The sequence below is a fragment of the Rhinolophus ferrumequinum genome, chromosome 6 (genome assembly GCF_004115265.2).
Source record: "Rhinolophus ferrumequinum isolate MPI-CBG mRhiFer1 chromosome 6, mRhiFer1_v1.p, whole genome shotgun sequence".
NCBI classification, from domain to species: domain Eukaryota; kingdom Metazoa; phylum Chordata; class Mammalia; order Chiroptera; family Rhinolophidae; genus Rhinolophus; species Rhinolophus ferrumequinum.
In genome coordinates this window covers 37,138,991-37,165,367 of record NC_046289.1, presented here as the reverse complement: position 1 = coordinate 37,165,367, position 26,377 = coordinate 37,138,991, and the positions used below count along the sequence as shown (strand labels likewise).

Below are 26,377 nucleotides of genomic sequence, written 5' to 3'. Positions count from 1 at the left end.
CCAAAAGACCTAATAGGTTCACAGGAATTGTTCATCTGTTGGTACCGGAAGAGGGTGTGGATGGCTACGTGCTAGCCAGGACTTGCAAAGGCCCTGCTCCTTTCATGGTAGGTAAACGCATCAATGTCCCCGCTTGGGCCCAAGTTATGTTCCCTTCAGAGTCTCAGCTCTGTCTAATAACCCAATGCAACTGACCCAGCAGGAGGGGAGAGGGGGAATCAGCCCCAGAAGCCTGACCTGGTAGCAACATTTCAGGAATAAAGGGCGAATGCTGCTGAAGTACAAGGTGGGGACTTATACCTGGGTCAGAGGGAGAAAAGAAAGGAAGTAAAAGCTTATTGAGACTTTGGGGCCCAAGCAGTACTGCCCAGGTCCTGCATAAAAGAATGTGTCTCCCCAAGGGGTGCAACTCTGCCAAACTTTGCCATAAATCCCTATGCAGTCTCCAGACCATGGTATAAGCACCATGAGAGAGAGAGAGAGGGGGGAAAAAAATCAGTGTTGGAAAGGGGCAACGGTGCCTAGCAGCGGTGGCCAAGCCCAGCATGTGCCATCTATTAATTGTAAAAACCCTAATGTTATTGAAAACACCTTGTTCCAAGCACTAGGCTAATGGACTTTATGTATGTTATTTATTTATCAAGCTGTGAGGTAGCTTGATCTCACAGACACAATGTGACAGAACCAGGACGGCAGCTGACTAGATTTGTTCAAGCACAACTGTGAGGCATGGCCCGCCCCCCTTCCCCAGAAAACTTCAGACACTCTGTGGGGTGAATTCTCCAGGGGCTGAATATCAAGGCGAGTTTTTCTTCATGTGACCCCATTTGATTTCACTGTTGGTGAAATCACAGCAAATGCAGGTGACAATAATAAAATACTTCTATCAATTAAGGAGAAGGTAAATAACCATGAACCACAAATAAAGTAGTCCAAGCTCAAATAGCTGAAGGGATGGCACTTGTTCTGATGTCCCCGGGGCAGATCGGTACCTAGGAAGAAACTGATTAGCAGAGAGCTGGCAGATTGCTGTCCCTGCAGGGGTGAAAAAAGGGAAGACTAGCCTTGGGGTGTGCATGGGGGGTGGGAAGCCTGCAACCCTCCTCCTTGCCTCCCCATCACCCCTAGGGGAGGCTAATTAGCTGGTACCTATTAGGCCCCGAAGAAGTAACTGCTCCTTAGCTACACTGAAATCAGTGGTTCTCAGCCTAGGCTGAACTTGGAACCACCTGGGGGCTTTAAAAATGGCCCCTTCACCTCCTCAGAGATTATCATTTAATTGATCTGGGTTGTGACCTGGGAGAGGTCGAATCAGGATTTTTAAAAGCTCCCCCAGGTAATTCTAATGCGCAGCTGCCAAGGTGAAAAACCCCTGCGTTAGAGCAAGCCCTGAAAGAGAGTTGATTGCACCTAATATTTATTGAGCAACTGCTATCCCCAGGCACTGTGTTGGGTACTTTATATGAGTCCTTTCAGCTCCTTAAAATCAACTCGCAGATAGTTATGCTCATCCCATTTTGAGAAGTGAGTAAACTAAGCCTTGACACTAAATCCAGGTCACAGTCTACCCGGTCTGCCTGCCCCCAAACCCAGTCCTTTCCTGCCGTAACTCCTGCCTCTCTGGAGGATGGCACCATCGTTTCACACACTGAACAGAGATAGAAGGAGACCACAGATCATCTTCTCAAATATTCTTAATGAAAGCCTATAAAGGCGCTCTGACAGCTTTTCCGCCAGTACTGTATAACTGTCCTTGAACCTAAGTCTTCTTCCTCACAGGTGTGCTGCCATTACCTCTGAAAAGGGTTTGCCTCTGTTGCTGTTAGTATAATACGTCGTCTTTCTCGTTCTTACAATCGTGCCGTGCTAGGTACTAAGGGATAAATCAGAGAAATAGAACAAGGAAATCTCTTGTTGAGTAGCAAATATTAAATGAAACCACTTTGGAATAGTAATATAAGGTGGGGGGCCAATTATTTGAAAGGCAGTGAATTGTCCTTGCCCCTAATTGTTTAAAATGTGGTCCTCAGACCAGCTGCTCCAACGTCCTGTGGGAGCTTGTTAGAAATGCAGAATCTTAGGCAACACCCCTGACCGACTGATTCAGAAGGTGCGTCTTAAAAGATCCCAAGGGACACATTTATTTATAAAGTTTGGAAGCAGTGGTCATGGGCATTATTACTGGCATTACTTCAGTCCCATTTTGTGGCTTTAGGGCCACCTGTTTTATCCCCTTTTCCTTAAGAATTTCTCCCCTACACGTCATTTTTCTTTTTCACTGTACATTTTTGTTTTCTTTCTTTTTTCTTTTTTAGAGCATAGTTGCAATTCTCCCTGCCCTTCTTAAAGCACATGAAACCAAGATGAGCAGAGCACCAGGATTTTGTTCATAACTAAGTCTATTGTCAGTTTTCTTATATGGCCCCAGGTGCCCTGGCACAGCTGCTGATATTTAGTTACGTTCTGCACCAGCAAGCCTAGCATTTGGGAAGTGAAATTCATTTTTCTCTCTCTGGCTTATGAAAGCCTGGGGCAGAGGAGGTGAAGAAAGGGGAGCTTGGAGGAAATTGGTATTGGAAGTATCAGGTGTAGCCGCAAGGTCAGACCATTTTCGTTTTAGGTTCTGGCGTTTTATTTAGGCCTTGGCAATCTGTCCCTTTAAATGGAGATGGGAGAATTTCTTTAATAAGGCCACAAACGAAGATTTGTAGTTCTAAAGGGCTCAGCATTTGACTCACAAGTCCTTATATTGAGTTACACACTAAACAGGGGTTGTGTTCTGCTCTGTTTTGAACAATTACTCTCGGAAATGTGAAATGAAGTCCTCTCAAGCATGGTCTTCAGACACTTGTAGTATTAATTGTTCCATTTAATAAGGGAACTGTAGCCCCATTTAACTTTACATGAATGTATGATTTTCATTCAGTCAGGTAATAAAGTGAATCGCTTTCTCAGATCCCAGATCTCCTCTTTAGCAAACCTGTTCTGCTCCTTATTTTAGTATTAGAATAAAGACCTACCTTTGCTATTGAGCAGATTCAAGAACAAAACCTACTCAAAGAGAGGGATAAATTTGCACATATTGGGAAACTCTTTGGAGTTTAAGGATGTGGGTGACTTTGAAACACTATTATTCTTGCAAAGTTGCAGAATTATGCTATATAATGTTTGCATTTGGAGAAATTAATTATGAGCCTAAGTCATGGGTGAGAAATATAATTAAACTGATTAGTGTCATTGGATAAAAATAAAAAGCAAGGCCTGTGACAGCTTCCCGCATCCCCCCCTACTCCCCAGAAAGGCTCTTAAAGGAACATTTAAAACACAAGCCTTTGTTCCTGCAATCTGTGGTGCTCAGGTCAGGTGGACCCTGCGGCGTGGCTGAAATATTTCAAACAGTCACTCACAAATGTGCCATTTGACCTGCTGTTCTTCCAAAGAGGTATGAAAAATGCGTTTCTTGCTGAGATAACTTGAAATCAAATAAACATAATCTCTTTAATTCTTTCTAAATAGTTCTATATTTTAAGTCTAAACACAATAGAACACAAAGCTTCTGGCTTAAAAAAAAAGTTTTTTTTTTATTTTTTTATGTACGTGTTGTTGGATTTTTTTTTCTTCCTGTTTGTGTTAGTTTGATTTTAAGAGTATAATTTCCATTTCAAACCAAGTGAATATATTTCCTTCCGCTTAGGGACACACACACACAAACACACACACACAAAAGATGACAACATATTTATTTGGTTAAATGTATATGTGTACTTTTGTAAGAGTGCTATCTTTAAGCAAAGACAAATTTGTTATTTATATTAACCATCACTTGAGAGACCAGAGAAAAGTCTTTACCAAGGCTTGCAACAAATTGAACAATATTTCCTTATGTAAAATTGGTTCTGGTCCATTGTTTTTATTTATCTGCAATAATGGTACTCACTCAAGTTTGTAATAACACGGTCATGGCTGAAGGGAGTTTGTTTTAGGTATTATATCTATTATCTGCTTTCTCTCCCTTCTTTAAACTGAATCTCCAAGGAGAAAGTCTGAATGCAGCTCGGATTTAAGAAGAAAAGAAACAACAAAAGCTTTCCTAAAACCTCACTGGGTTGGATGTTATTTTAGATTATTTTAAGGTTTTTAATAATTCTTGTTTGTTTGCCTTTGGCATTGGCATTGAATAAAACAGAACTTGCCTTATTCTTAGAGGAGAATTATAAGACTTGGAGTCGTCATATAATATTCTATTAATTTCCTTTGCTGTTTTGAGGCAAGCCTACCTAACCTTTTACCCAAACAAGGAATATTTATTTATCTAGTGTTCCCTGACAGTGGATAAATTTAGCAGTTTGGAAATGCTTGCTTTGCCTCACCACCACTAGAGTGTGCTCTAGTGTCATAAAATTCATAATTTCTTTAGATGGTTGGCAAAGTAGATGGATGAAATACCTAGGAAAACTCTTTTCGTCTGATTACATGTGTCCCTTTAAGTTTCTTGGTAAGACTGGATTATGTTCATAGATTTGATTAGAATGGGACTGAAAACTTTACTGTCAAAATTAACACATGACAATATTTTGGATGAGTTTAGTTTTTGTAGTTGAATTAGCTCCACTCATCTCTAGTAGGGTGCTAAGAAATATTACTTCCCTCTCCATCCACGAACTATATTTTCTGTCAGTAAGTCTTTCACTTTATTTATAAATAGCGTCCCTGTGGTCTCTGTGCACAGATGTATGGTAGGGTGACTTGGGAAGAAGTAACTCCTTGAGTGTCCATTGCCCTTATCTCAAGTCCCTGGCAGAAGACCCCTCCCCCACTCTTGGAGGCCGGGGTAGTGATAAGAGCTCAGTACCTGCACTGAAGGCTGGTCCTGCTGGAGGACAGCACTAAGCTCATCAGTGTGAGTCTAGCACATTTAAGCACCACTTCCTCCTCCCTGTATGGAAACCAAGCACTGTCTTTCATCTTTTCTCCTCTCCGGGAGAAAGCAGGTCACTGACTCTCTCCAGGCACTGTGACCCCTCAGTCCCAGGATGTCTCCAGTGATTCCAGGTCCTTTTGCTCATGAGCCTTTAAACAGCTTTGCACCCAATGTAATTTCCTTCTCCAGGCATGAATTATAGTTGCTCCAGCAAAGTCTGAAACAAGGTCTTTGGAGCTGGAACCACTTGTCTCCCTAGATGACTGAGATTCTCTGCTCAGGGTTCAGTGCCCACCTCTGGGGCTCACATTCTCTTTCTGGCCAGAAGGTAGCCCAACACCAGTTCCACAGATGTATGTAGCTGCCTGAAGGCAGTACAGAGGCCCAGCTCAGGTCCAGCTCTGGGGGCCCAGAGAGCCATCTGCGGTGACCCAGTGTGCCAGGCTTCCATTGCTCCTGTATGGCCCTGGAGAGACCCCCATAGGTGTCTAACCAGCTGTGTGGGCCGAGGTGCTCCCCTGCTCCTAAGAACCGCAGTTACATTCAGAGTAGACAACATTCCAGCCCCCATTTCAGCTGGGCATTGATGGTCAATGCACTTTAGTTGAAGGTTTTTCTTGCACAGTAGAGACACAAAGAGGTAGCTCAAAATTTCAGGACCTTCCCCCCCCCCACACACACACACTAATCTCCACCCAGCCCCTTTGAAAGCCACCCCATATAAAAGCAGAATCTAAATAGAAGCAGTGCATTTGCTAATGTAAGGACAGCTCTAAGCCAAGTCATGTAACGAGGGTCCCCTGCAGCTTCCACGCAGCGCCCCATACGCATGGACATCTGCGAGCCACGGTTCCTCTGCTGTGGCTCCCGAGCAGTCCTGCAGACACTCCTTCCAGAAACTCAGGAGAACCAGCCCCTGCTGGACTCTCACCTCCTGGGGCAAGTGAGCACCATCTGTCCCACTCCTGATTCCAAGACTCTATCAGGACCAGGTTTTGTGGTACCTCAAAGGCTTCTGAGAACACCCATGAAGATGGTTTGTGACAGCAAAGCCTGACTCTCCTCCTGATCTCTCGAAGTTCCTTCAGCCGCTGTGCTTGTGTGACTTGCAGATGCTCTCTGAGCAGAAAAAATAAAAAATAAGAAAAAAAAACACAATGCAAACCCAGCAACCTGCTTCTCACTTGGGCAGCAGCGTGATCCTGTGCATAGAAAGGGCGCAGCTTGTCAGTTGTGGCATCCACGAAGTTTACTCCAACTTTCTGGGCCTTAGTTTCCCTTTTTTGTAAAACAGACAATCTGAGAACCAGGCTTAGTGTGGCATACTGCTACCCCGAGAGGGAAAGTCAGTGCTATTCCCTCGGGCCGAGAATTCATCAAGCGAGGTGCATTAACTTATCAGTTCATCTGCAGATGGTTGACTCCGTAACATTTGTCAAAACTGCCTTAGAAAAAGAAGCCATGTACTATTCTTTCTTGGATTTACATTATTTGCCAAACAAGCTGTGATTTCAAAGTGACAAAAGTTTTGACAGACTTGAAGAGAAAAAAAGAATTCTGAGAGTGACACAAAAATGTTTTCCTACCATAATATTGAGTTTTCACCACTGAACATTTTATATAATATGTTGGCTTTTTCAAATAATTGCAGTTATTTAACTGACATTTACTAAACGTGCTGTGGGAGAAGTTAGAGATACAAAAATGAAAAAAAAAAAACACAAAAAACATGTGGTTCCAACTTCTGAGCCACTAACATTCCACCTGGGAATAGAACCACATAGCTAGGAGATGTAAAGTGAGATTGTTTCACAGAATTTGTTGTGTATAATTACGGTTACTCACAGTTCATAGCGATGAACACTATTTGATAATCTCATACTAACACACAAATGCACTTATGTTTGGGAGTGTTTCCCCCTGAAGCATCTTACCCATTTAATATAGTGACAGGAATATAGAATATTGTGGAAAGAGCACTGGACTGAAGCCCAGTTCCAGTCCTGCCATCAACCAGCTGTGTGAGACATTTAACCTCCCTGATGTCTGCTTCCTTATCTGTAAAATGAAGGGGTGTAACTTTAGATCAGTGGGCCCCGGACCAAGCTAATCAACAGGATCACCTGGGAAGCTTTGAAAATGTGCAGATATCCAGAATCTACCTGAAACTACAAATTAGAATCTCCAAGGGTGGGCCAGGAATCCACAATTTTTTAAAACACTGCCAAATGTTTCTGGTGATCAGCCAGGTTTAGCAACTACCATGTTAGAAAACTGACCACATTTGGTCTCTTTCACACACCTCTTTTCTCACCTTCCTTGAAGAACTATCAAATCCACCCCTGGTCTCCGCCATTACTTTCCTGCTTCTTGCTGAGGTATTTCACAACATGCTCCTTTGCATCTGTGGCCTTAGACACACATCTCCGCTCCTTTTATGTTCCCAGGTCCTCCCCAGGAGCCCCAGACTGTCTGACTGCTTGTCCCACAGCTCACTAATCCCCACAAATGATGCCACTTCTCAGGATGAACCCAGTCCCTCCTACCCCACCCTCACCACTTAGTCATCCATGCACTCAGGCTCTGGGGCAAGCCCTAGTCCAAGACAAAACTAGTGTCAAATCAAGGGGAACAGATGAGATAGTTGCCCAGCATGGTTAATATGTGGGCTCTGAGATGAAATGTGTGGGTCCGAACACCTGCTCCATCACTCGCAGGCTGTATGACTTGCGCAAGTTACCTAACCTCTCCAGAGTTCTCTTTCCTCATCTGTAAAATAGGAATAAAAGTGGTTTCTAGCTCACAGGCTTCTTGGGGATGTGAAATGAGATTATGCATAACATTTTTTGAGTGATTACTATTCAGCCGGCAATGTTATAAGCATTGCACGCCAATTAACACATTTCACTGGTTAAGGCAGGTCTCCAACACGGGCAGATAGGCTCAGAATCCATGGTCTCAGCTACTACTCTCCAACTTACATAACTTCCTTGATGACATGCGTGGCATACAGCAGGAGTTCGATAAATGTTAATATTACTTTAAAGAAAATCTGCCCATTTATCCTAATTCTGACTCCGTTTGCATTTAGAATCCAGAACCTGGGCTCTTGCCTTATACATTGTGACTAATCCTTCGTCCTATAGTCCAGTTGCAGCTGGACTCTGCACTGTTCTCTGAGACTCCATCTTACTAGCTTGTCTCCTTAACCCAGTTCCTCCAGGACTCAGCCACCTCCGAAAAGCTCCTTTTTGTGAGGCCTTCTTCCCGACCCCCGTGTTTTGAATACCACACAGTCTTTTTGCTCTTCTGCCATCATCATGAGAAGGATAGGAAGGAGCTAGCCTGATTGAAGATGGAAGACATATGGAGAATTGCATTACCCGGTCCCCCCAGCCAAGGCCATGCTAGACCGGCTAGCAGCTAGCCAGTCCTCAAATATGTGAGCAAGTTCAGCCAAGATCAGCAGAATCACCAGGCCAATTTTCCCAGATGCATAAGCACTAATAAACCCATACTGTTGCATGCCACGGAGGTTGTGCAGTGTTTTGTTGCATGCCATTATTGAGGCAACAGATGCCTGGTACATAAATGTTAAGTGATATCACATGGACATAATAACAAAAGTTAGAATTCGGACAATCCTACAGAATGCATAATCCAGTTCCTTTTTTTGGCTTTAAATCCCCCACATTCTGGAGGGAGACATGCATGTTATAGATTAAAGGAGACATACGAGCCAAACGCAATGTCTGGATCTTATATGAACCTTAATTCAAACAAATGTGCTATAAAAAAAAATTATGGGACAAACAGGGAAATCTAATACTACCAGGATAGTTGATATTAAGAAATTATTGCTAATTTTTTGGTGTGATAATGGTAATATACTTATGTTTTTAAGAAAAGAGATCATACCTCTGAGACACATACTGAAACATTTATGGATGAAATGATATCTGGGATTTTCTTCAAAATAATCCAGTAAGTCAAAAAACAGGGGAGGTGTCTTGATGAAACAAATTAGCTTTAACAAATGTTAAAGCTGAGTGATGAATTCTAAAGGTTTATTATACTATTCTCTCTAGTTCTGTGTATGCTTGAAAATTTCCACAAAAAAGAAGGAAGGAAAAAAAGGAAGGAAATGAACAAACTTTCAGGGACAAATGATAAGTCACAAAATGAGATCAGAGCAGAAACTTGCTAGTGTTATGGTGAGAATCCCAAACTGGGCTATTAAGACCTGATTTGAAGCTGTGTATCCTTGAGTGTTAGGATGGAAGCAACCATGACATATAATGGGGAAAAGAGTACGGTAGAAAATAAGCATGCAACAATCTCAAGACCAATGAAGGTCTAACAGCATAAAATAAGAGTCAACAGATCTAAAAAACAGGAAAGTCCACAGCTGAAGAAATACATAAATAGAGCAATCCTCAAAATATTAAAAAGAAAATAGCACCATGAAAGAAAAACTGGAAATTAAGAGAGAGAGAGAGAGAAAAAAAAAGAAATGTGTAAATACCTGGTAAGGTGGAAAAAAGAACTAAGTAAATATCTCAAAATTTAGCTCAGAGAGATAGGAAATGGAAAATATGTAATAGATGTAGAAACAAGGAGAAACCCAACTGGAGTTCCAGAATAAAAGGAAAGATAATAGAAAAGCAATCTTGGAAAAGATAATAGTTAATAACTTTCCAAAACTAAAAGAAGACCTGGATCTTTACTTTAAAAAGAACAAATGAGTGCCAAGCAGAATAAAGTTAGAAAGATCTATGCCCAGATACATATGAGCGAATTTAAAAACATTAAAGATGAAGAAAAGAAAAATCCCCAAAGCTGCCGGAGAGAAAAGGCAAAACAGCTAAAGGAATGACAATCTGATAACAGATTTCTCATCAATAGATGTCAGGAAAAAAAAAAAAAGGAAAAACAGAGTAATGAAGTGCTGAGGGGAAATGATGAATCTAAAATTCTACCCAGCTAAATCATAATTCAGAAAAAGGGCAAAAGAAAAGGTAAGTTCAGACATACAAAGATTCAGAAACTACTAAAAGATATATTTCAGGGGGAAATAAAAAAAAAAACAGAGCCCAGAAGGAAATGGAAGGATGAAAAGAAATAATTGCTTTTCAAGCCATACTTAGATTTACCAACATGTTTTTCATTTTCCCCCCAAGTATTGCTTGTGGGGAAAAAGCACCTGTATTTAAATATGAATATTATAATGCATTTAATTTAGTTTTTCTTCTTGTCCACTACCATCACTCTGGCCAGGACCGGGGTCAACTGTCACGGAGAGTACTACTGCTATTACCCCTAACCACTTGTCCTGCCGTATTGTTATTTGCCTATTTTCTCCACTTGGCAGTGGGAGTGAACTCTAAAACATAAACCATACAACCCTTTGAATGAACAAAATTTCATATGGATAAGATTCTATTTGCACATTGAAATAGCATGGCTAAATAAGAGAATTTTTAAAATGTAATTCAAACAGGAAACAACTGATTTAGGGCAAACACTGATATCGCTCCTACTATGCTCTTCATATACATTATAATCTTTAATTCAAAAGTTTTGGTTTTTTTCATTCTTAATTGTTCCTTTACAAATATTTTCCCATTGTTTATCAATGTAATACAATGCCCATGGCAAAATGTATCATAGTATATAACAATTTATGATGAAAGCAGAATTTCCCATCCTGCCTCTCTTTTCACCTAGTATCCCTTCTCAGAGGCACTTTTAACCTTTTCTGGTTTTAGTTCTTCTCATGATTATCTCCCCAGATAATTAGCCTCTAGAATAATTTCTTAATTTATCAATGTTAAGACATTATCTATTGTGTCCCCAGACAGAATGAGGATTTGGTTTATTGCTGCTAACCTCACCTCTGCTTCTAATTTTGATAGTTGTCGTTTTAGCTTTTTAAATTGTTTACCTTTGGTCCTTTAAATAATATTCCTTTTTTAATGTGTTATCTTTGAGTTTTGTTTTTAAAAATTGGGTTCATTACAATTTTGAAGAATACTGACAGACACCAGACTATGAAACCAAGTTCGTTTCTTTTCTTTTTTTCCTGAAGATCGGGAGCATAATTCACAAAATTTACGAGTATGTTCAAAAACTAAATTGGAGAGAGTTTAATAGTCTATTACATTGATCACCAGAAGAGATTTTGAAAGAAAATTTACTTTCATGCTGACATTTATTTTCCTTGAGTATAAAACACCTCCATATAATCACTTATATTACATGGAACTAAAAAGATGCAGGAAAATTCTCAGGCTAGCTCAGGGTAATATTCTGGTTAGCACTCACGTCACAAAACTGTCCATTAGGTAACTGCCCTATAATCTTCCTTCCTGTCTACTTTTTCTTATTGTGAGCTATGTCACATAGATAGAAGAGTGCATAAAACATTTATAAATAGTTTAAAGACCAATTATAAAGAAAATACCCAGGTAGCCAGCGCTCAAGTCAAACACAAACATCGACAGCGCCCTAAAGCCCACATGTACCCCTCCCCCAGCACAGCCCCCACTCACTCCAGAGGTGACCACCATCATCCCATCTGTGATGATTTTCTGGCTTTCTTTACAGTTTTAAGCTCTGTGGATATATCTCTAAACAATATTGTTTAGTTTCACTATCTTTCAACTTTAAATAACTAGAATCATTCTATATGCATTATTTTATTTCTTGCTCCTTCTGCTCAATATTTTGCTTATAATTTTTTTTTGTGTGTGAGAGTCGCCCATGTTTTTTTCATGGTAAGTAGGTATAGTTCGTTGATTTTCATTGTATAAATATACCAGGATTACCCCTCTATTCCCATATTGATGGGTGTTTGGGGTTGTTCCTTTTTTGGCAGTCTTATGAAAAATATTGCTATGAACATTTTGTATCTGTTTCGTGGCTTCTCCAGGTATGAACCTGGAATGGAATTGCTGGGTTATAGGCACTATACATCTTTGTCTTTACTGGACAATTTTCTGTTTCCAAAGTGGTTTTACCAATTTACCTTCCTGTTCACATTTCCACTGTTCCACACCGCTGCCAACATTATATATAATTAGACTTTCATCTTTGCTAACCTGATAGGTGTGTAATATACCATTGTGTTTTTTATTTGCATGTCTCTGATTACTAATAAAGTTAAACACATTTTCATCTGTTTACTGACAATTTAGGTCAAATTATATTAATATGTTATAGATTTTTGATACACATAACTAAATTGCCCTCTAAAATGTTATATCAAATTCCTGTATCACCAATACTCTATAAATATTAAATATCTTTGACAATTGGAAAGGTGAAAAATGGCTTTTCTTTGTTTTTATCTTAAATTCCTCTGGTTACTAGTATATTTGAGTGTTTAAAATTATTTTTCTAAGGCACTTAACAGGGATGTTGTGTCCTCTTATATTGTCCTGTTGCAGATGGTTTATTGCATAGTATTCCAAGTATCCAATTTCTCATCTAAAGCTTCTAATCCAAAGTTTCACAGGTATTAGTAAGATTAAGGCACATTTGACTTTATTTCATGTGGGTTTTGGGGAGATCATGATTTCTAAATGACAACTTTTAAGGCAAATTTCAGTGCATTAATGTCTGTGAAACTGCTCTCAATATTCAGAAAAACACAAAGGGGAGTGATTCCTGCTTCCGGAAAGATGGAGTAGACACACTTCTCCCTATTTCTCCTGCTAAGTACGACTACCTACCTTGGACATTACATAGTATAAGACAAGCATAAGACTGAAAGGTGGAGAGAAGAAGGCAGACCAGATAGGAGCCTCGAAACCTGAAGAACGACATGGTGGTGACTTCCCTGTGTGTTCTTTTTGCCTCATGTATCCCAGATTAGATGCTGGAGAAGCTGGCAGTCCAGAGACTTCAATAGGCACAGGAAAAAAAAAAGAAAAGAAAGGAAAAACCTGCTCTCTCTGGTCAAAGGACAAGGGAAGGGGCAAGAATAGATACATTTAGAAAATAACCTCTGTACTGTAGCCAAAAAACAAAGAAAACCCTGTGCCCCGCCACCACCACCACCAATCCAGCAAAGACTGAGTGGGGAGCTTAGACTTCTACTCTCTCCAGATACCCCAACACACCCACCAAGAGATGTCAAAGATGGATGAAGAAGGAGCCAGAACTTCATCCTGGCTGGGTAATGGGTAATGCCCCTCTTCTCCATGGTGTCAATGAGTCCCCGTGGGGAGTCTAGATTTCCACCAACCAGCAGTCATGAGGTGCCTTCTCTCTCCAGTGAGGGTGGTGTCAGATGAGGCCTAAAGGAGTCAGAACTTTCACCAGTACTCCCCAAAATAAGGCCACTTCCTGGCCCTTCCTTCTCCCCACTGTGGTGTCAGCAGAAGCCACATGAGGAGCAGTCACTGCGACCCCTCCCAGCGAGGGAGGTATCAGTGGAGGCCTGTGGGAGCTGCAATGCCCACTTCTGCCCAGTTCTGATGAGGAGCTGCTCCGTGGGAGTCTGTAGAGGCTAGGCGCTGGCCACAAGTGCCAGGAAGAATCTGTTTCCCCTGGGGAACAGAGAAGCCACACAAATGATCCTGTTTCCCTTTTGTTTTGCTTTCAAGACTCCCAGGGCCACATTTGGGACACCACGGGCCCACACTTCTGTGTATTTACTTCCTCTCAATCTCATGTTCTAATTCACATGTCCCCTGGCCTGGAATTTACATTACGTATACTGTGATGTACTTTGGATGTGTCAACTTGACTTGGCTACACTCCCTCGGTTTTTAATCAAAAAACAATCTCAATGTTGCTGTGAAAGTATTTAGTAGATGTGATTAAAGTCCATAATCAGTTGACTTTAAGAGAGGGAGATTATTCTAAATAATCTGGGTAGCCCTGATTCAATCAGTTGAAAAGCCAGTAAAACTGAGGGTTCCCTGATGAAGAAGAAATTCCGCCTGTGGACCACAGCTTCGGCCCATGCCTGAGAGTTCCAGCCGCCCTTCCTGATGGGCTGCCCTAGGGATTTCTGACTTGCCTAGCCAGCCCCCACAATCATGAGAGAATTCCTTGTAATAAATACCTCCTACTAGTTTTGTCTCTGGTTGAATCCTAAGGGATGTACACATTTTTCCATTTTATATTATAGTAGCTGTTTCAAATTCATTTGATACTTCAGTCTCTGTGAATTCTCATATTACTTCTCTTTCCCCTTCACAGTCAAAACTTCTTGTCAATGTGTTCTATTTTATCTTCTTTTATTTTCTCACTTCTTAACCCACTATTACCTGGTTTCCATATCTACTACTCTACTGAAACTGACCTCTTGAACTTTCAAGGTTAACATACCTCCAGGTCACAACTATAGCAGTTACCTCCCAGTATCCATTCTCTCCTTCTTCCTTTGTAATAGAACCCTGGAAAAGTGCCTAGCTGAAAAGGTATGTTTCTCAGCTGCTTTTTCCCCTAGGAATGGCCCATTTCTCAACCGTGGCCAGTGAGATGTGGCAGAATTGTGGAAGAGCATTTCCAGAGCACTCTTTAAAAGGGTGGGGTATGCCCTTCTCTTCTCATCTTTTCTCTTTCTTCCTCAAATAAAGATGAAGCACTAGCAGCCATCTTGGATCAGGAGATGACCTTGAGGAAGTAAGCTGAGTGGGATGGTACAGAAAGATATAAGGCCTGCAGTCTTGTCCTGAATGACATCAAGCAGTTGTCAAACGAGTGTTGGACTGACTTCCTCCAGGCTCTTTTACATAAGAGAATAAACGCTTGCATGTTGAAATCACTGACTGTATCAGAGGCTCTGTTACTAGCAGCTAAATGCAATCCCTAATGGATAGGCCAATGGCCTATTATTTTTATTCATTTATTCACTCATTACACAAATATTTGTTAAGTACTATTTTATGCCAGGTACCATTTTAGGCACAGGTGTACAGTGGAAATAAGACAGACACAGTCTGCCAGGTTTGAAATGCTGTTGACACATAGAAATGGAGAAATCACAAAGCAGTTGGGTTTAAAAAATTAAAAAGTTGTAGCTTAAAGGAGAGGTTGGTGGTATGTAGTTTTGAGATTTATCAGCCTATAGTTACTATTTACAATTTCAATAAAACCCTCTTGGGAAAGAAGGCAGAAAGAGAGAGAATAATTCTACAACTCAGCCCGGGTGCACCATACAATTGGAGATCTGACAGAAGCAGAACCAGGGTGGAGAGGCCAGAGGTAAAGGAAAGCCAAAGGAGCATGCTGTCATTGAAGTGGCAGAAGGAAGTGCTTCAGGGAGGAGGGAAGAGTCAGCATGCTTCCTGAGAGGTAGAGTCAGACACAGACGAAGGCCACTCTTCATCCTCAAAGGAAATTAACTGTGAAGCTAATAAAGCATAAGCTTCACAGACCATTGTTAGCCCAGACTCCTTTTCATATCTGTACATAATTTTGTATCTGCAGTTTTGTATTCTTTTGCTGAGATGACTCTCCAAATTGTATAAACACAATTCCCATAAAATATAGATGTGTCCCTTTTCATCATCCTTCACATGTGACAACCTTACCACATATATTAATACTTCATTGACGTTATTTGTTTCTTAGCTTCTCGTGACATATTCCTCTCTTCCACTGTTCACTCCTCCCCTCCCGCCATTCCCTACATGAAGATATGGGCTAACATTTGACCTCTACTTTGTTTTCTCTACACTACGTCTTCCATGAACAATTCCCAAATTCATACTTCCAGAACTGACCTCTACCTCCCAAACATGGGCAAAGAATTATGCCCTTTTGAAAGAAAATTGCCACGGTAAAAATTTATCTTTTTATAAAGCGCCTGAGCAAGAAAAAAGATAAGATGGATGAAAAGGGAAAGAAGTATATGCTTGGCTCAATCAGTATTAATTGGAATGCTCTTTCAGAAAAGAAACAGAAGATAGCCTATTTTAGTAATCTATTGCTCAGTAACAAGTTACCCTAAAACTTAGTGGACTAAAACAACCACATGGATTATCTCACAGTTTCTGTAGGACAGCAATCTTCATCAGGGTCTCTCTCAGCTACAATCAAGGTCTTAGCAGGAGTTACCATCACCTCAAGGCTCATATGGGGAAGGATCCATTTCCTACCTCCTTCAAACGTCGTTGGCCAGATTTAGTTCCTTGCAGGCTGGTGGATTGAGGACCACAGTTCCTCACTGGCTGTTGGCTGAAGGTGACCCTCAATTCCTTGCCATGTGGACCTCTCCATAAAACAGCTCACAGCATGATAGATGGTTTCATCAGAGTGAACAAAGTGAGAGGGCAAGAGAGGAAGAGGCCACAAGAGGGAATGCAAGCAAGACGAAAGTCATTCCAAAATGACAGCCATCACTTTTACCTTATTCTATTGATGGAAGAAAGTCACTAGGTCCAGCTCACACACAAGGGGAGAGAATTACACAAAGGAGTGAACACCAGGGATCATTGGAAGCCATTTTAGGAGCAGCTACCACACAGCCCCTGCCCTCCAGGAACTGATAATCCAGAATAATTGCTATAATAATGTAAAATGTAAGCTTAAAAATCTTACTAACAGCACACTATGTGGTCGTCCAATAGTCCTCATTCTTTTTCGCCTTGCTACCAGTTGAAAAGTACAGTGTCTCCGTTTCATTTCCCACTTTGTGGTCAAAGCTCCATCAAAATACCTCTCTTCACGCAAGTAGGAGACAACTTTATCAGGGTATGAGTTATTCGTATTAATAGAAAACCTCAAGTTTCTCAGCTCATCTGCGGTTTTCCTCATGCCATAGCAACAACAAAAAAATAGACCAATCAGCTTCTTTTAATTTCTCTGAAGATTTAATAAGTTGATCATTTACTCTGCGGTTTAGTAATTAGCACACTGGCTTACAATGAATCGTAGGAAACACATGGCGATTAAAGTAGTTATTGACTTTCTTTGCACAAACTGAACGCACATTTCCCCTTTCTTGAACAGTTTAGGCTCTGGGCTCCTCCTCTTGGTCCTTCTGTGTAGTTTCACCCCACACCGTAGGGGGCAGAAGCAGCCCTTCCTCACTCTCAGTTTTCAACCCAGCTTCTGTCTCTGTCAGACCCGGCCAAGTCAGTGAGAAAGGGGGACGACGGCAATGGAGGCGGGAGCCCCGTGCCCACATTTGCTTTCTTAAGAGAACTGTTTTCCCCGTGATGAGCTAGGTTAAAGCCTGTTATAAGTCTGTCAAGCCCAGTGCGTGAGAAAACTCCCGGGGCCGGGCTTGTGCGAGGCCTGGCATTTTCTGCCCCCCACCCCCAGTGGACAAAGGTGCGGTGCAGCCTGCGGCCGCGGGCTGACCCGGAAGTCGCTGCGGCTGCCGCGCGGGCTCGGCTCGCACGGAGAAGCCGCGCTCAGCCCCGCGTTCCTGGGCTCGCCCGGGGCCTGTTTCCTCGGCCCCCACTGGTCCATGGGTCTCCATGGCGACGGCAGGGGCCCGGCCCGGGGGCGGGCAGCCCGAGCGGGGTCCCGGCGCTCCGGGGGCCTGTGCGGCAGCGCTGCTGTGTTCGCCGCTGTGGCGGGCGTGTTCACCCTCACGCTGCCCCCCTCGGTGCCGGGGGGAGACTCGGGTAAAGTATTCTCAGGGTCGTCCCTCTGCCCCTCTCCCGTGCTCCACCTTCTTCTCACCAGTTCTGGGCAGCTCGCGCCCTCCATCCACCCGCCTGTGCCAGGGTTTTACGTTCCAGATCCGACTTACGGTTCTATTCGTATAACTCTGATTTCTTTAGTTCTCAAAAGACCGGGGCTTGTTGGTTTCTCCTGGAGGGACTGGCCGACCTGTCCACTTCCCCCAGGTCATTTTTCTGCAACTGACTTTTTCCTGGCCATTCCTTTTAGTCCACAGGTAGTACTGATCGCGTGCTTGTTGTGTTCCACATCAGAGGAGGAACGGTCGCGGTGAACCAGTAACAGGGTATCCTAGTGCAGGTAGAAACAACACAAACTACGGCATAAACTCCTGCATATTAAGTGGTGAAAAATTAATGGAGACAGTAAGAGGGAAATGTGAGTGATTGAGAAGTGGGGGTGGCTAGTGGCTCCTTCTGAGAGACTAGTCAGGGAAGGCCTCCGAGGAGGTGATGTTTCCGGGAATGTTGAGAAAGAACCAGCCATGCAGAATATTTGGGGGAGAATGCTTACAAGAGGGGAACTCAGATTGTGGCTTAAAACAGGCTACTTCTAGTAAAAAGAAAGGCATGACTCACGGGCTGTTTACATCACACGAGTTCTTGCTATTTATTTGGTATGAGAAACAACATCCAGGTTTTGTTTTGCTGCCCAGTTAAGTGACTAACCAATAATGCCTAATACTGGCCAGTAATTTTGTTAGTGCAGGTAGCTTCAGATAGTGAATCTATATATTGAAAAAGCCGAGTGCACAGTTTTTTTGCTGCATGACAAGAGACTTCCAAATTTAGTGGCTTAAAACAACGGTCATTTATTATGTCATTTTATGTGGATCAGGAATCTTCCGTACAGTTTAGCGGGGTGCTCTTTCTCAGGACAAGGTTGCTTGTCATAGTGTAGCCTGGGGCTGCCGTCCTCTCCAGGCTGAACTTGGGGAGGATTCGCTTTATAAGCTCAGTTCAGTTCTCTGCCAGGTGGGTCTGGGTAACCTGACTTCTGTCAAGAGAAAGAGATGACACCTTTGTCATTTTGTAACCTAATCTTGGAAGTGATATGCCACTGCCCTATTTTATTCGTGGAAGTTAGTCAATAAATGTAGCTCACACTCAAGGGGGACAGGATTACACAGTGAGAGTACCAGGAATTGGGAATCATTAAGGTCCATCTTCACGGCGACCTACCACATGGAGGATTATTGATGTTCCATTTTCACGTCACTATCTTTATTCTTTCTCTTAGGTCCCATTGAGCACAGAGGAGCAATATTTCATTAGTGTGATGGGGAATGAAGTTAACCATGTTTCCAAGGTTTATATTAAATAACAGAAATAACTTTATATTTGTGAGAGTTTTGACATTGGAGAGCATTACTCAGAGGTTGGGTAGTTCTGTACCTTTCAGAAAAGAAAATCTCTGACAGTTACTTCTCATGGTTGTTTGAGTCTGAAGTATGGGGGTGGGATGATGAACACTGAGCGCTTACTATGTGCCAGGCACAGTTCTAAGTGCTTTACATGGGTTGTCATTTTAATATTCCCAGCTGCTACTCTATGAGGTAGGTACTATCAATAGCTACCTTTTATAGATGACAAAAGGTAAGCTGTGTCCAGAATCACACAGCTGGAAAATAGGGATGGTCAAGGAAAGAACCCAAAAAGGTTTACTTTAAAACATGCTTTCTTAATCTCTGCTCTCTGTCAAAGAATTTCACAAAATTCTTAAGTCCGTCATCACACACATAGCGCTATTTAAACTCTTTACAATCTGTGATTGTTGCTTTGTCTTTATTAATAATGTTTTCATTTTCCCCAAAAGAATAAAGTTCGCTTTGAGTTACCAAACTTTTTAGGTGTTCTAATTTGTTTAGTTTGACTCTAAATATTGTTTGCTTCTAATATTTTTGTTCATTTTTGGGAATGATAAACTCTCCCAAGTATTGCCAGTAAAATTTGTATAATATCTTTGATAATTTTGTTTATATGTTGAATGTACTGTTCTCCTTCAATGTTTGTGTTTATGAAATAATTTTCTATCAATAAACAGAACACATCTCAAAACCACTATAAAGCATGATTTCTTCTTCCTGATAAGTCTTAAATTAAACTCCCTAAATCCATCATATTTTGTGGCCTTGCCAACATTTTGCACCGTTTGATATGCATAGTTGATTTATGGGCAGGAGTGCTCAGGGTCCTTTGGAGGAGAGTGGGAATCTAGCCTTCACTTCTATTTGTTATTTTGGGGGGAAATGAATTCACATTAGGATACTGTCTTTAATAGACTTGATACATGACTATAATTATATAATTAATATAAAAAGTAAAAGGAACCTCATTTTTTTAAAAGTTAAGCATGTACTAACTGAGCGTGCCACCCATTTGTGTCCCAGACAGAAATACTCTGGCTCTCAAACTTGAATGTACTTTATAATTGCCCGGGAAACTTGCGCCCCAATGCCAGAGTGTCTTAGAGTAGGTAGGTTTGAGGTATGGTCACAGAATCTTCATTTTTTATAAAGTACCCAGATAATTCTGATCGCATGCGGTGGTAGAACTTACATTGCAGGAAACCCTAGTATAGAGGGTTCAGAGAAATCAGGGACCCAGAAGGCTCTTTGTTGTTTTTTTACTATTTACTTCCTCTCTTTATCATATTTAATTTTAAGAATAATATTTCCTCTTTATCAAAGATACATTTATAGGCTTTGAATAGTAGCATTTCCTCTCTATAGATTTTAGTTTCACATTTGATAAAAGTTGATGAAAGTTTGTTAGATTCCACATTTATCCTTATACTGTCAGAACTCCCAGCAAAGAGTAACACTTTTTAATGGTAAAAAGAAGAGAAAATGGGCTGTTTTTGTTAATGTTAAATATAATTCTAAATACATTTTAAATGGAGGAGAATGAACAGCGACATTGAAATTTTGAACTTCACTGTGCTTCATTGCACCTACAGAAATATAAGAAAGATCTAATTAAAAGTTTTACACTGAAGACATAAGAGCTAACTCTCATTCTAGAGTAAAACTATAAAATAGACTTGACAGTAGTTAGAAAGGGAACAGCTATCTTAAATATTTTTAGACCATAAATAATTTCTTTAAAAAGTATATAAGATACAGAAAGTATCTGGTTTCTAAGGTTTTCTTGAATACCCCCAGAAAACTTCAAAGGTGCTCTTAAGTAGTTGATTTAAGTGAACAATACCTGTCTGGGTGCCCCTGTGGGGCTTCCATCATACAAGCAGTCATTCACCTGGGAGGGGTGTCAGTAGCAAGGATGACTGATACGTCTTAATTTCAATCTCTACGTTCAGAACTTGGATTAGGTTCTTTGTGGCTAGAGGAGCGAGAGGTGGTGATGTCTTGACAGGATCCTGAAATGGATAGAATAATATTTTTGACTTAGTGGACAAGACAAATGAAAGCAACTAACCAGACTATAAAGCAATATAAATCGATTCCATGGAAGAGGAAGAAGTGATCAATTCTGATGGGGGAATTAGCTGGGGCGGGATATGTGTAAGGAAACGTGTCACTGAGAAACTGGCAATTGAACTAGGTAGGCCTTGAAGGGTTTAGGAGAGAATACTGAGTGAGAAAAGGAGTGATAGGAGGTGAAAATGGTGCAAAAGAGCATCATTCCAGGGGACCAGTGGATAATGAGATTTGACCAAGACGAGCATAGGTTTCATGGATATAAGCCTTGTAAAGGGACCTTCAAGCCATAGAGGGTTTGCATGTCATGCTGAGAAATCTGAACTTCATTCAGTAAAAAGCGGCCATTGAGAAATTTTAGATGAGGGATATGATTGATCCAGCCCTTTGAGGTGGCAGTAATAAGTGATTTCAGTATGAAGATGAAGTAGAAGATTGGTCAGTGCTATTGCTACGGTCCAGGACACTGATTGTGGCTACGGCAATCAGTAAAAATTGATATTCATTGAAGGATAAAAAGTGGACAGTACATTTTCTAATAGGTAATAACTTCCCATAAATCATCAATTAATATTGATTGATTTCTTATGTTGTACTGTGTACAAGGATGAGTCAGGAATAGTCCCTGTGCTCTGAATATTAACATAGTAGGCATTCGATTACTGCATAATAATTTTAGAAATAATCACTACTGGCAAGGAACTACAAAGGACTATGTAAATAGTATAATGATTTAATGGCTTGAAAAAATGTATTATGGTAGCTGGAGCTTACCGAAATAACCTGGAGCTAATAGACACTTGGAAATTGTTTAAAGACACCCAAACTAATTAATGTAGAGAAGATATGCAAATGCCAGGGTTAGGACAGTATGGCTCACTATGGAGTATCAAACCTCAGATGTTTGCACATTCTACATAGCGTAAAGTTGCATGTTTATAGATAGTTTTGTACTAAATACTTGAGGGATAAAACAGCATATTACACTAATGCTTTGGAAGAGTTTTGTATATATTTGCAAGTGTATACAACTTTCAGGAGGGAAAATAAGCATTTTTTAAAAAATAGGATTCCTCTGTATTTCCACTGACCAGTTATTAAAAACTACCAAAGATACTTTGTTCAAGAAGACCTAAGGGAGAAAATATTCTTCGACTATTCGTGCTGTTAAATCTCTGCAGATTTACAGTTTTATCCAGTCAAATTAATGCAAAACCCCAATGCAAGCATTTGGATTTTGAAAACTTTGGAGGAGTGTCATTTTCTAATAGTAATTATTGGTTTTACATTATTTTTTCACAGGGGAACTGATCACAGCCGCACATGAGCTTGGAGTAAGTATTAGTTTTATTGTTTAATCAATGCTCTCATTAACAGTTTTAGGAATTAAGAAAGTTTAATTAAGCATGGAATAAAGTAGATTAATTTATTTTTAAACCCCAGTTTTTAGTAACTTATAAGTACAGTACGTGACAATTTACTTTAAGTTTTAAATCCAATTAAACTAAATTATAAAGCAAAGCCTTTACTATATATACAGTAGCTGGCTTATTATCACCCCAAATTTTGTATAAGCTATGGAGAATAAAATAAATCGGGTTAACGGTTTTAATAAGTTTATTATTTAATAAACTTTATTATGGTGCATGATCCCTTTAGGCAAGACCTTAGGACTGTCAGCGTGGTGGTAATCCGATAGCAGTGTGGTCTTTCAACTTTCTAACCAATTCGGTGTTTCAGAACCTGTTTTTTTTCAATAGCCTTTTAAGTGACCCTAATGTACTGTGAACCTAGAGAACAAACTGCTTAAGAATTGACAATGAAATATGTCAGCCTTTCTCTAGGTGACACACCATGTGATAGACGATGCCAAATCCACTAAAGAAAATATTTGTTTGTATTGGCACAAAAGAATTACAATAGAAAACCACTATTCAGTTAGTCGTTGGCTCTTAATCTTTAGGCTTGCCAGAGAAAAGGGCTACTTTTCAATGAAAGCCAGTGTGACTCTTCCTTTCCTAGATGAAGACCTTCTGACCGTTGCTAATTTTTCCTTAGGTTGCCCATCCTCCTGGCTATCCTTTGTTCACTCTGGTGGCTAAACTGGCCATTAAACTATTTCCTTTTGGTTCAGTTGCCTACCGAGTCAATCTTCTGTGTGGCTTATTTGGAGCAGGAGCTGCATCATTCCTTTTCTTCACCGTTTTCAGGTAAAGTAGTTGATTAGTTAAAATTAATTTTGATTACTTGGAGATGTAGTTTTCTTATAGCCCAAGTACATGTATTAAAAAAGAAAATCGTTTGTCATTTGGTTTTCCTAATCACTCATGTGATTTCACTTTCTTAATTTACCGTAATTTCATATACATTTAACCCCTCAAATGATTACACAGTTGGTTCTGCCTTATACAATGGAGTGAAGGTGTCACCGGTTCATTATCACAATTCTCTGGTTAGGCAGAACTAATAAGGTTTGTCATTTTATGAAGATGCAGATGGGCCAGTTTAATTTAACAACATGAAGTTCATCTTTTGGTCAATGGTAAATATCATTTACTTACTCACAGTAGTGCTGATGGGCAGCTGCCTGTCAGGTTCAGAGCTATACCAAGTTATATTGTATTTAAATATGCACAAGTTGTATGCTTTTTGAAATGAGGCTATTAATTAAGGAAGTCAAGTTGGGATGTGGTTTTAGTAAGGTCTCACTTTGTTCCATTCTAGCTTTAGGGAAGATAGGTAAATTAGACTCCACTTACTTCACTGATAGAAGACTTTCTTAGTTTGGAAGGCGACCCCACTTTTAAAAAAAAACCGGGTCATTAGTTTAGGGTATTGGTAAACTCATCTGTCTTTGCTATTTCTGTCTCCTTCATTCTTAATTCAGTCTAGCCTATGCCTAAGAGGATTATAGTGAAAAATACAAATTATGCTTCCTGCAAAGGGAAAACCAAATTAAAACACTTCTTTCAAAAACTACTGTAGGTTTGATGATAAAAACAAATAATTTTTGTATGTAAATATAGTAGAATTTGGGTAGACATAATTTCACATGGCGTTTTGGAGACTAATGTTTTTATTTGCATTCGTCATAATATTGCCCTTAACCTAAATTCTTTTCTAAATTCTCTTTTAACTATTGATACTAAGGTAAAAGTTAACATAATTATGACTCTAAACTTTACTTTTAAATCTATTTGCAGAAAGCTTTCAGATTGATTTGTTATAAATGTTAATCATTTGTTAAACTTTTATCTATATTATTTAATTTGTATCTATTTCAGTCTTAGAAGTTTTCGGTGTTAGCCTTATCTTTAAGTATGAAATTTTTAAAATAACATCTCTCCTTGGACTAATTTGTATGATGAATGTTATGAATATTTTCTTTTTCTAAATGATTAGAATAATCTTTATTAAAATTATTCCTTCTGTGTCTTTTGTAATTAAGAATCTGTCATTATTTCTATTGATAGAAAAACTGATTTTTTTTCATTTTAAATATCTAGGTTGAAATTTGGAACTTGCCTGTTTTATATTGAATATATGAGTTATTAATTTTGACAAGACATTTAAGATAAAGACATTTAAGTAAAATTAATACTTGTATTTATTTTGATAGTTAATCTGTATTTTAAAAGATGATTTCTATAATATACACATATATTTAAATGCTGTGTGGATATATACACATATACACATACATATATACACACATATATAAATAGCTCTTATGCAAATAAAGGGATTTGTTTTTTAAAACTTTTCCATGTTTTTCAGTATATTGTTGATACCATTCCACATGAAAACCACTGTAAAAATCATATATAAAAATCTTTATCTTTTTAGAATTCAAATAGCTTTGTACAATAATTTTCCTTTGAGTTGTCCATATTTTAAAATAGCTTTCATTAATTATTGTCCTTGATATAATAGGTTTTAGATTAGCATGCTAGCCTGTGACCCTTTTCTTTTAATATAGTCTTGATGATAAATCTGTATACTTGCTGTTAATATGCTTTAAATCAAAAAATTCTTAATATGACTAAACTGGATATTTGAATGGTTTTATTATTAATAGTATAGTACTTTGGGAAAGTTGCTTTCTTTCAGAAAAGGGATCTAACAATATTATCTCTTACATACATTTTAATATGAAAATACTTCATTATTTTGAATACAAATAATTGACAAGGTACACGCCCTTTGGGAACAACCTAGTTCAAGTAGCAAATCTGTTTTGTCAAACAATAGACACCCTTCAGGAAAGAGCAAGCCATCTCTATGGTAATAGGACTAACAGTAGCCTATTGATTGAGTGGAAGAAGACATTATACAATGTCAGCTGGCTTGTTACAATTTCATTTGTTGTATGACCTGAACTTAACCTTTAAAACCTTTCTTCTGTGAATATAAACCCAACAGCAGGACACAGTTTTTGTACAGCCATTACAGTGACGGCTTTTTTCCAGTCCCAGCATACAGTAAATGTATTCCTTTACAGGTTGACTCCTTTATCAGAATTTGTTTGGGAGACATTTCACTACTTTATTCATTTACAGACCAAATCATCATTCCATTTTGTTGTTGAAGGGTTTTGATCCAGGAAACCGTTTTATTCTTTCTTTTCCCCATCACTTAAGAGAACATTACTGTACATGTGGGATTAATGCTGACTGGTGTGCAGCAAATTAATTCTTTTAACAGGTTTAGGTTTTTTTTTCAGGTAATTGTTCACATAGCATTCACTATATTTAGCTCTTGGGGTGGACATAAAGACCTTCTGTACCTTTTAAACAAAGATTGTATTTCAAAAGCAAATTTCTGTTTAAATGTGTTGATGTAAAAAGCTCAAGTTTTTCAGTAAACATGACTTAGATTGAAAGAACAATTTATTCGTTGTTTTCAATTACTATGTAATTTTTGCTTTTCTTGCATCTTTGTCTTGCTTTTAAAAGCAGTAAGATGTCATTAACACTGCATTTTGGTCAGTCTTTTCTAAAGGTTGGCAAGAACTTTATATTTGCTTTGCTCTAATGTAGAAAGTATATGAGTAAAACAGCACATGGAAAGCTGTCTGTGTCACTGTAGTTTATTGAATTAAAAATAGTAAGATTGTGCCAGTTGTTTCTATATGTATTTATTTATTTTCCCTGTCAGGGGTATTTCTAAGCTTATATTTTGTTAAGGGAGTTTAATCTAATACATTTCATTTCTATGAAATAGTATCCATTTTATTAATGTGTACATCTGTGCATTTAAGAGTATATAATACAATTAGTGTTTTATAGGAAATGGGGTTTTCTCTTTTAAAGCCATTGAAGTAAATGATTTTTAAGTTTGATAGTATGATATTCAAAGTGTTAGATTTG

At 39.5% G+C, this 26,377-nt stretch overlaps 1 protein-coding gene across 1 annotated transcript in view; it reads left to right on the top strand.

Annotated features, from left to right (window-relative positions):
- The first annotated feature begins 17,241 nt into the window (after positions 1-17,241).
- Positions 17,242-26,377, top strand: part of TMEM260 (transmembrane protein 260) — a 57,724-nt gene continuing 48,588 nt past the window's right edge. Inside the window, exons 1-3 of the mRNA XM_033108667.1 lie at positions 17,242-17,511; positions 22,311-22,342; positions 23,067-23,218. Of these exons, the coding sequence (XP_032964558.1) occupies positions 17,352-17,511; positions 22,311-22,342; positions 23,067-23,218 (344 nt within the window). The 5' untranslated portion in view covers positions 17,242-17,351. The remainder of the gene's footprint in view (positions 17,512-22,310; positions 22,343-23,066; positions 23,219-26,377) is intronic.